General features: G+C 43.1%; 1 protein-coding gene across 2 annotated transcripts in view; it reads left to right on the top strand.

The window, feature by feature from the left end:
* Nucleotides 1–804: 804 nt before the first annotated feature.
* Nucleotides 805–11307, top strand: part of HECTD4 (HECT domain E3 ubiquitin protein ligase 4) — a 190945-nt gene continuing 180442 nt past the window's right edge. For both annotated transcript variants that reach the window (XM_060170214.1, XM_060170213.1), the window contains exon 1: nucleotides 805–1084. In XM_060170214.1, the coding sequence (XP_060026197.1) occupies nucleotides 908–1084 (177 nt within the window). In that variant the 5' untranslated portion in view covers nucleotides 805–907. The remainder of the gene's footprint in view (nucleotides 1085–11307) is intronic.

The following is an 11307-nucleotide window of genomic DNA, read 5'->3' as shown; positions in this document are numbered from 1 at the left end:
TAGTTCTTTCTTGTTTTAGTAAAAGTGGGATGGCGGGCATATTTTTAAGGTGTATGTCAATCAGTGTTGAATACTGATGGAATATAACAATAGTTTTAACTCCCTCTCGGAGCGTTTATTAAGTGCCAGACACTGGACATCAAACACTGTGACCCATGCTTTATTCTCACCAGATTTTGAGCGCTTATTGGGTACTAGAATTTGTAGTAAATATGAAGCACCTACCGTGCACTTCTACCAAGTGCTTATGAACAAATGTGCAGCGCTTATTCTGCGCCAGATTTTTGCACATATCTCATTTAAATGTGAGAGTGAAAGTGAACCTCCAGGCTCTGCCCAGGGGCCCAGGGTGGGGGCTCTGGCGGAAGAGAGAGGAGTGCACACCTGAGCAGGTGGGAGGAGGGGAGGCGGTGCCCTCTTCTCTTGGTGCACTGCAGACCCAGGGCGCCCTCGAATCGCAAGGGGCGTGGGAGGTCACTCTAAGGGGAAGATGCAGTGGCAGGCGAGGCAGAGAAGGTCCTGCTGACCCGGCTGCCCCAGGTCTGCGGGGAGGAGGGCGGGGCCAAACGGGTGGGCGGGACCGGTATTGTCCGCTCCGCGGGGCATGCCGGGAGCTCCGCCCCCAACATGGCGTCTCACTGACAGTTGGCTGCCGAGAGGCAGAGGCGGATCTTGCTCCTCAGGGCGGCGGCGGCGGCGGTGGCGACGGGGCCAGGGTCTCCGGGGCCAGGGGTGGGAGGATGGCGGCTCGGACCTCCTAGGGCGGAGCTCCACGGGCGAGGCGGCGAGCGGGGTGCTGCAGGCGGGCGCGGCGGCTGCTGCCATGGACTGGTGATCGCGGCGGCTACTGCTCGCGTCTCCCCTGGCCGGGCGGCTGCTCCTCACCGCCAACCCCTCAGCCGGAGCCATGGGCTCGTCGGCGGCCGCGGCGGCTGCGGCGGCGGCGGCCGCGGACTCGGCGCAGTGGCTCTCGGTGAAGGAGGAGACCATCTTCCTGCACGACGGGTTGATCCGGGTCACCGACCTGGCCGAGCTGCCCAGCGAGATTCTCGGGGCCCCGGAGGCCGCCGACACCGACTTGGAGGTGAGCGAGGCTGCCCCTGGCCTCCGCCATCAGATTAGCCCACCCGCGCCGCATTCCCGGGGTCGGGCCCTCTCATCTCCGCTTCACCCCGACCCCGAGGCCCACGAAGGCTGCCCCAGCAGGTGTGTGTGGGCGCCGGGCAGGCAGGTGCGGGCCGCGCCGCGAGTCTGCAGACCACCCGCCTCCCTCCCTCCTCGGGGCCTCAATCCCCGCCGGGGATTTCATTTGTGGGTTCATTTTGAACGTTCCGACTACCAACATTTTATTAGACCATCACCCGGCACGGCCTTGAAGCCCCGAAGGAGCCGCAGCCGCCTCCCGGGCCCGGTCTCCCTTCCCCCACGGACCCCTTGGACGCACTTACAGGGCACACCCAGGCTGCTTAGCTTTGGAGACATTTTAATTTTAACGCTCTACACCCCCCCCCACCTCGTCATTCCCTAGTGCTGTGCGTGTGTGTGTGTATGTGTGCGTGTGTGTTTTGTTTGTTTTTCTCGGGAGAAGGTAGTGGCAGCTGCCGGTCCGCGATGGGCAATCCAGCAACTACTCCGTGTCGTGCCTCGGATTGACACGGGGCCTTTGTCAGGGAAGCGGGCAGTGTGGACAGCGAGGGGGATGCTACAGCGGCCCTCGGTGCGCTATCCGCAAGGGTCACGGGCGTTTTAGGCCGCAAGGCCTTTTTATGAGCTTGGGGGTCGCGGAGAAGCCCAGGCTTAGGAGCCGTGGCAGGTGCAAAAGCAAATCTCAGCAATTGTGCCGCTGGGTTTGGGGGCAGAAGGAAACCAAATATGCTGGATGGATGGGAACTTTCCACCGACTTCTCTTGGTTTCGTGTTTGCCCAGGGGTGGCAGTACTGGCAGGATCGGTTCATCGAGGCACTGCTCCCCCTCCACTTTGTGGGGTGACATTTTGATGTGTAGGTAGCATGGGGTGTCACGAAATTCTTGTCGCAAGGAGGACTCTCTGGGGTAGGGCGCAGAGAGGATGGCTTGTCTACTGGCTATAAACGGTATGCGAGGAATCTTTTGTGTTATGCGGTTTTGCGGGCACTTTGGCTTTCAGCACAACGAACATTTATAGAAATGGATTAAAACCCATTTCTATGTGTTTCTGGAAACGGCAGTGATGGGATCCCGTTGGCGGAGACATTTGGACGTGTCTGAGATGCGAATACGTTCCTCTATATTTTTGTGTATGGATTTGAAGTTGAAGTTGCGGCTGCGGCATTCCCATTGTGAACTCTTAATGACTTATTTTACAGTCTGACCACCAAAAAATAAGGCATGTGCAAATTGGTAGGGAATTCTGAACATGGAATCATAGTTTTATTATGTCTCATTTGGGCCTTTTCTATAAAAAGCAAGGTGTGTCTGAGTGTCTTATATGCTTAAAAACTCAAGGGGCATTATGCTATGATGGTGGAATCTTTTGATATAATTGGTTCTCTTGTATGTGAAATGAGGAAGGCAGATGCTCTTTGTTCCTTAGAGACAAAGTTCACAGATCCAAAATTTCCATATGTATGTAATTTATTTATTATTAAAAAGTGTAGGATTAGTTAAAAATACCTGAGCTGTTAAGCTGGCTTTCCTAAGATGTTTACTGTACAAATGTACTGAGTAGTTGTCAGGTATTTCCACAGATGAATGATTTAATAGAAAGAATCTCTCTGGCCTGGAAGATTTTTTAAAAACTTAAAAAAAATTTTCATGGTCTGACCTCTCAGAAACCAATATGTATACGGGTGATAAACATTTCTGAATGTAGTCAGAACTTTTTTCATTTCTTTCCATATGTTATACAGGCAACATAGTATCAGGAGAAATAGCTAAGAATGTTTTTGTGGCTGTTAGGTTTGTGTTTTGCATATTTAATGATAATAATATTGAGTAAGTGTATCCTATATGTCAGGCATTGTTTTACTAAATTCTCCAAGGGATCCTGGTTTAAAAAAGAGTGGGGAGGGATCCTGGTAGCTAAATATTGTTACCTGTTGTAACAGTTGTAAATATTGTACCCATGTACAGGTAAGGCAAGTAAGGTACAGAGCAGGTATGCAACTTGCTCAAGATCACACATAGTTGGAGAAGACAGCCTGGACTTTAACCCAGGTCTGTTTGGCCTCAAACATATCTGCTCCTAATCATAATATTCCACTACCTTCATGCATGTATGATACTCATATTTGTAATTGTTTTAAGTTTAATAACTGGGTAAAGATAGGGTAATAAACAGGTATCTTTATTTCCTTTCTAGTGACTTCTCTTTTTACATCTGAGGAAGATTAGAGGTTCATCAACTTTTTAAAAACTAACTTTTGAAATGCTACTACCCCTGTGAGGCTCTTCCAAGCCTCTCCTTCCACTGGACATCTGGGTGAAAGTGACCAATTTTTACAGGATTTTATAGTTATATAGAATCTTTCAGTTAACAATTTTGGATTAAGAAAGATGAGACTCAAACTGAGGTGACTAATTTATGATTGGCAACCTTAACGCGTAAGACTGCACTAGCTGCAATAGAGTCTCAGAATTTTAGAGCAAGGAGGAACCTTAGAGATACTTGTTTCCCTCATTTTAGAGAGAAGTTATCTGAGATCAGGAGAGGTTTTGGCTTGGTAGCATAGCTAGTTATGGAAGGACAAGTGACTAGACCCTGGCTTTCCTGGCTTTGAATTCCAGTGTTCTTTTCGCTATGTAAGTGCTGCTCAAAGATAAATGTGAATCCGAAAAAAGAACCCATCCTAAGAGGTAGATCAGCGTTAACTTAGCATTTTAATTTAAGCAATAGCAGAGAATTGGAATTAAAAATTTTCTTCTCAGTGAATTTCAGAGGGAAGGTTTTTTTGTTTGTCTTTCAGTCAATAGTGTTTAATCAACAAATTCATTAACAAGTGTTTGTGGAATTCAGAGGTGAGCTGAGCCCACTGTCGTGGGTGTTGGGGACATGGCAGGGGATAAAATAAAATCCTTATTCTTAAAAAAGCTTTTATTTTAGTGGGGGATATAGACGATAACAAATTGTCAAATATAGGACATGTGAATAATATGTCAAATGATAAGTGCTATGGAGAAAAGTATAGCTGGGTAAGAGGGATGGAGAGTAATGGTGTGGGGAAGGGTCTGTTTTACATACAGTGGACCGGAAAGGAAAGACCAGGATGGCATTTGACACCTGAAAGAAATGAGAGTGTACCATATGGCTACTGGGGGGAGCGCATCCCAGACAGAGGACAGCAAGAGCCAAGTCCCTGAGAGGGAAGCAACCTTAGCATCCTTAGTGTGGAGCTCTGAGCCCAGTAAGCAAAGGGGGAAAGGAGAGTGAGTGATAGGAGATGGAGGCCAGGTCTGCAGATCAAGTAGGGCCTTGTAGGTAAGGACTTTGAATCTACTTGAGCGGATTAAAGATGCAGAGTGAAGCTCTTTCTTGGCCTTTGAAATAGCTATCTGTATTTAATTTTATGTTTTTCGCAAAAAGTGAAAGCATGCAGGAAATTAGTTTTTAAGTGTTGAAATAAATATAAATTCAAGAGAAATAAAAAAGCAATAGCTCAAAAATGACAAATATTATTGAATTTTGCATTACATTTCATAGACTATTAGTCTTTTTAAAATTAAGGTAATTTACAAGAAAAAAGCATTAGTTTCTTTGTGGAAGTTCCAGAAGAATTCAGCTTCCTGTCTCATTTTTCTTTACAAATTCCAGGTGGGGACAGGCGTCATACATCTGGATGTTGATAGAGAAGCTAATTGACTTGCTCAAGGTGGCCAAGATATTTTTTACTCCGTAGTTTAGATTAATTTTGTACCCAAGCATTTTCGTTAGTGTTTCTCATCTTTCATTGTGTTTGTTTATAAGGACCCCCCACCACCCGCCCCATTCAAAGACTTGAACATGTATGTTCATGGCAGCTTTATCTGTGTTTGCCAAAAACTGGAAATAATCAAAATGTCCATCCACAAGTGAATGGATAAACAGGTGTGGTACATCCGTATAATGGAATACTAAGCAATAGAAATGAATGAGTTGTTGATACTGACAACTTGGATTTATGCTGAGTGGAAGAACCCAGTCATACAAGAGTGCATACTGTAAGATTCCATTTATATGATGTTCTAGGAAGTGTAAACTAATCTGTAGTTATGGAAAGCATCTGCTTTCCATAGACGATAACAAATTGTCAAATATAGGACATGTGAATAATATGTCAAATGATATGTGCTATGGAGAAACGTATAGCTGGGTAAGAGGGATGGAGAGTAATGGTGTGGGGAAGGGCTCTGTTTTACATACAGTGGACTGGAAAGGAAAGACCAGGATGGCATTTGAGACCTGAAAGAAATGAGAGTATACCATATGGCTACTGGGGGGAGCACATCCCAGACGGAGGACAGCAAGAGCCAAGTCCCTGAGAGGGAAGCATCCTTAGCATCCTTAGTGTGGGGCTCTGAGCCCAGTAAGCAAAGGGGGAAAGGAGAGTGAGTGATAGGAGATGGAGGCCAGGTCTGCAGATCAAGTAGGGCCTTGCCAGTGGCTGCCTGGGGATGAAGGCAGGCAGGAAGGGTTGGGAGAAAGGATTACAGAGGTGCATGAGGAAACTTTTGGGGTGATGGCAATGTTCCCTATTTTGATTGTGGTGATGGTTTCATGTTGTATGTATACATATGTTGAAACTCCTGAAATTGTACACTTTAAATATGTGTAGTTTATTGTATGCCAGTTATAGTTCAGTAAAACAAGCAAAACAGGCAGAAGCCCAGAATGCTTTACTGATGTGAAAAAGGCTCAATAGGTCTTTGGGTTTGTTTTTTGTTTTTAATCATGTAAGGGAAGGAACCTTTGGGTTTGGAGGTGATCAGCTTAAATAGTCAAGGCTTTGAATACTTATGTTACACTTAAGTGAAAGCTTTGAGGTGATATTTAAATTCATAAATGTTGATCTGTTTTCCTAGGAGGATACTACCACCTGTTTATCCTTTGGTCATAATTCTTTAGAAAGTGTTTAGGTACTTTTAGAGAATTCCAAATTCTAGATTTGGAAGAGTTAATGAATAAATGAATAAACTGCCTCTCTTCACTAACAGAATTAATTATCAGGTAATTAATGAGCACTAGAATAAGAGTCGCTGAATCTTGGTACAGTGTTCTGTGACCTCAGCAAATGGCTCAAAATTTCTCAGGTGAAAGAATATAAAAAAAGAATGTATATATGTTTATAACTGAGTCACTCTGCTGTCCAGCAGAAATTTGCACAACATGGTAAATCAACTATTCTTCAATAAAAAAAAAAAAAGAGAAAAAAAGTTCTCGGGTATGACTGGCTAGCTGTAAAGTTAGGACGAAGTATTTGAAGACTGTGGGAGGCAGTATTGCCTAGAGGTTAAAGTCAGGTTTAAAGAGTCAGACTGGGATTGAAACTCTAGCTCTGCCCGTGACCTTGGGCAAGTTCAATTACCTTTAATAATCCCTGGTTTCTTCCACTGCAACTTCTTTGTCATCATTGTCACCACCTCTACCACCACGAGGACAACAGTGTCAGCATATTGCATGCCAGGCTCTGTGCTAAGCACTTCCCACCCGTTATCTCATTTAATCCTCACTGCAACTTCATGAGGTTGGTACTATTGTCATCTTTATTTTACAAATAAGGAAGCCATGGCACAGAAGTGAAGTTGATGAAGGTCATACAGTTACTAGTAAAGCTGAGGCTGAAATAGATCTGTCTGATTCCAGCCCAGGGTCGAGGCTTCAAAACCATTGTTAGACTGCCTAGTCATCTGTAAGAGTGGGGTAATAATAGGGTTAATGTAAGGATTAGTTAAGGATGGTTGTGATTATGTACTTACAGTGTATGAACTCTCTTTGGAAGGTGCTGTGTTGCTGAGAAGTTATTTTATGTATATTCAGTTAGCTGCCCAGTGTATATGAAAGCAAAACTATCCCATCAACAAATTTTTTTTCCTAGTAGTGAATAGTGGAGATAGTGCTTTTTTGGTGTGTTTGTGATCCCTTTGGAATTTTCTTCCTTCCCAGTTTGTTTGGAATCTTGCTGGCAGATGAGATAATAGTCTTCATTTCAGTTTTCCTCCAATTGTATGCCTAGGGTCTTGCTAAATAAATCAGTTTTGATTATTATCTGTCTTCTTGGCTTCCATATTGGCTGCCATAAAATACCACCTGTTGGCCGGGGCTACTGGGGGGATTGTCATGCACCTGTTCTTTCCTAAGTCATATAAGGTACCTGTGGTGATAATTATGAAAGGACTGTCAGTTCCTGAAGGTGCCCCATGCTTTCTCCTCCCTCCACCCCTCTTTCTGGCTTTTTTTACAGTGGTGATGGTGGGGTGAACACAAGGAGTGTAGTCTGCTTTACAAGATGTTTAGTCAATAGTTGTAGACAAATGTAAATAACAGCAGGTGATCAGCTATGGGACAAATGCATAATTACTTCAGAAGGAGAGAAGACTGCAGAAATTGTATCACTATTACTTTGATGCTGCATTGTTAACATTTTTATGTATTCATTAAGTTCTTTAAAAACCAATACATAAATACATTCTTATAAAAAAATGCAGGTTAAACTGAAGTTCCTTTTGACTACCATCACTAGTCCTGTTTCCATCTACTCCCCACCCTGGTTAAATCAATGATAAATTTTTTTGGTATATTCTTCAAGACCATTGTTGAATGTGTATGTTTATGTGTGTGGTGTGGTGTGTGTGTGTGTGTGTGTGTACATAACACTTTTTATTATTTTTTCTTTTTTGCGTAATAGATTTGATTCTAGGGACTTCCCTGGTGGTCCAGTGGTTGAGACTTTGCCTTCCAATGCAGGGGGCGTGGGTTCAATCTCTGGTTGGGGAGCTAGGATCCCACATGCCTTGTGGCCAAAAAAACAAAACATAAAACAGAAGTCATATTGTAACAGATTCAATTAAGACTTTAAAAATGGTCCACATCAAAAAAAAAAAAGATTTGATGCTAGACATATCATTCTATAACTTGCTTCTTAGATTCAATGATATGTTTTGATTTTTCTATGTCTCCACATATAGATCTATTGCAATTTTTTAAGGGCTGTACAAGACTCCGGAAATACCATAGCTTATTTAGCCGTTCTCCTACTGATGAGTGTGTTAGTTTCCTGTTGCAATGCTAACACACTATTACAAACTTAGTGGCTTAACACAACACAAACTTATGCTCTTACATTTCTGGAGATCAGAAGTCCTAAGTGAGTCACATTGGGTTAAAGTCAGGTGTTGGCAGATCTGGTTCCTTCCGGAGGCTCTAGGGGAGAATGCATTCCCTTGCCTCTTTCACAGCTTCTAGTGGCCACCTGTATTCCTTGGCTTGTGGCTCCTTCCTCGAACCTTTAAAGTATATCACCCTCGTCTCTGATCTGTCATCATGTCATTTTCTCCTCTCACTGACTCCTCTTGCATGCCTTTTACAAGGACCCTTGTGATTACATTTAGAGCCCACCCGGATAATCCAGGGTAATCTCTGCATCTCAGGATCCTAATTTCATCACATCTGCAAAGTCCCTTTTGCCATCTAAGGTCACATTCACAGGTTCCAGGGATTAGGATGTGGACATCTTGGCAAGGGGGGGGTAGTGGTTATTATTCAGCTTACCACGATGGTTATTTTTGTTGTTTGAAATTCAGTTTTTCACTGTTAAAAATGGTCCTTCAGTGCACATCCTTGCATGCCTGTTTGTGCATATGTGGGAGTATTTCTCTAGAGCAGATCCTGAGAAGTAGAATTGCTGAGTCATAGGTGACCATTTTACATTTGAAGAGACACTGCCAAATTGCTCTCCACAGTGGCTTACGCCAATTCATACTCCCAAGTAACAGTGCTTGATAGGACCTCTTTCCCTCACACCCTCATAGAGACCATTTTAGAACTTATGGATTTGCTTAAATTTATCATTTGCTTAAGTCAATGGCTTTCACTCCAAAAGATCAGTCCAATAGATACAATTGGGTACCTGGACCTGCATGCCAAATCATGCTCAGCTGAAAGAAGCCAGGGTTTTCTGTTATTGCTGCCTGGCTGTTATCACTTCACTTCAGAGGACTTCTCTTGTGGCTTGATCGCCTTCGCCTCCTGGCATGTACTCATGTTAGTCAGTAATCCAGTTAATACAGACTATGTCCATATATAGGCAGGAGAGAACAACAACTTTGTATTCTGATGGTCTGGGGATGCTGCCAGAGGCCAGCAGAGCCAGGGAGCTGCCCACCCTGGGAAGAGATGCACTGGCCCCTGAAGTGTGTTCAGAGTGCATAGCATTTGTTAGGCAGACTATCTGGACTCAGATTGTCTTAAAATTTTCTCTCTTATATGCCAGTATAAGGAGTAATTCTATGTTTTTCTGACCTATATAGAAATAATTGATAGTTCATCATATATATATATTTTTTTGCGGTACGCGGGCCTCTCACTGTTGTGGCCTCTCCCGTTGCGGAGCACAGGCTCCAGACGCACAGGCTCAGCAGCTGTGGCTCACGAGCCCAGGTGCTCCGCAGCATGTGGGATCTTCCTGGATTGGGGCACGAACCCGTGTCCCCTGCATTGGCAGGCGGACTCTCAACCACTGTGCCACCAGGGAAGCCCAGTTCATTATATTTTTATGCTGTCAAAACTTTTTTGATTATAAAGAAGTAACACATGGATGTTGTAGAAAATGGAGAAAGCACTAAAGGTGTAAAAGAGAAAAGAAATATCCTTTGATTGCATTATCCAGAAATAGCCATATTAACTAATTTTTTTACTATTTCCTTCTTAAATTCACATTTATATATATTATTATAAATAAACCCAAAAGATTTTTAGTGTTTGGAGTGTCATTTTCTTCTTTTTCTTTTTTGCAGTGTTATTTTCTTGATAAAGTTTGGTAAATTACAAATTTGTGGTAATTATTAAAGTGTGTTTCAATCAACTATACTTCAATAAAAAATTTAAAAGCAGGGACTTCCCTGATGGCTCAGTGGTTAAGAATCTGCCTACCAATGCAGGGGACACGGGTTCGAGCCCTGGTCCAGGAAGATCCCACATGCCGCGGAGCAACTAAGCCCGTGAGCCACAACTGCTGAACCTGCGCTCTAGAGCCCGCGAGCCACAACTGCTGAAACCCACTCACCTACAGCCCAAGCTCCGCAACAAGAGAAGCCACTGCAATGAGAAGCCTGCATACCGCAACGAAGAGTAGCCCCCCGCTTGCTGCAACTAGAGAAAGCCCACACGCAGCAGCGAAAACCCAACACAGTCAAAAATAAATAAATAAATGAAAATTAAAAAAAAAATTAAAAGCAACAACAACAATAACAACAAAAAAGTGTGTTCTTACAACCTGTTATTATCGGCAGTTTGTAATTAAAAAGGATTTTTATAGTGCTGTTATAATTCCCCTCCCAATAATGTTGAATATTTGTGTGGAGCTTTGAGTTTATGAAGTACTATTAAGCATAGTTGTAGAATAATTAATTAATGTTCCATGATGGGACACTTTGAAGTGGACACAACTTGAATCCCTGGTGTTTCTACTGAAACCTGCAGTCGGCTGAATTACCAGGTCAGAGCACAACGTGTAGCAATTTTAGATTAACAACAAAGAGATACATAATTTGCAAACTATTTTATGCAAATTGTAGGTTTAGCAACACTAATAACTACAGATGTGTGGTTCAAGTAGTGGTTTTATACCAAACAAAATATTAACATTCAGCTTGTATTTGTAATGGATCTTTTCTGTGTTTACTGTATTTTCTTTGAGCTCTGTGGTTTGCTTTACTGATTTCAAATGAACCAAGTCTCATATAAAAGATACAGCTATTTACAGGACAGACTAGAAAATCTGGACCTCCTATTTCTATTGATATATTTGCTTTTCTTACTTCTGAAATAGAATCATTAAGAATGTTAAAGGAGAATCTATCAACATATTTTCATCAAAACAGTGGCCTATAATAGAATAATTACCTTCTTTATTTCTTGATACTGATTCCTTCCTGATCATCCAGTTGTGGTGTGGCTGAAAGACAACTTACTGGTTTGTTTAATCTAGAAAGGAGCAAAATGGGTGGTGGAAAGGTAAAAATACATTTGGGGAACTTTGGAGGGAGAATTTTTTTGGATGAGCTTATAATAAAAGTTTGCTTTCCCTCAGGGATTCTGAACCTGAATAGAATTCAGGGCGGTCTGTGAACTTGGA

Source organism: Lagenorhynchus albirostris, chromosome 14, assembly GCF_949774975.1.
Source record: "Lagenorhynchus albirostris chromosome 14, mLagAlb1.1, whole genome shotgun sequence".
Classification (NCBI taxonomy): domain Eukaryota; kingdom Metazoa; phylum Chordata; class Mammalia; order Artiodactyla; family Delphinidae; genus Lagenorhynchus; species Lagenorhynchus albirostris.
Note: the sequence above shows the minus strand (reverse complement) of the source record. Positions and strands in the feature narration are given on the sequence as shown.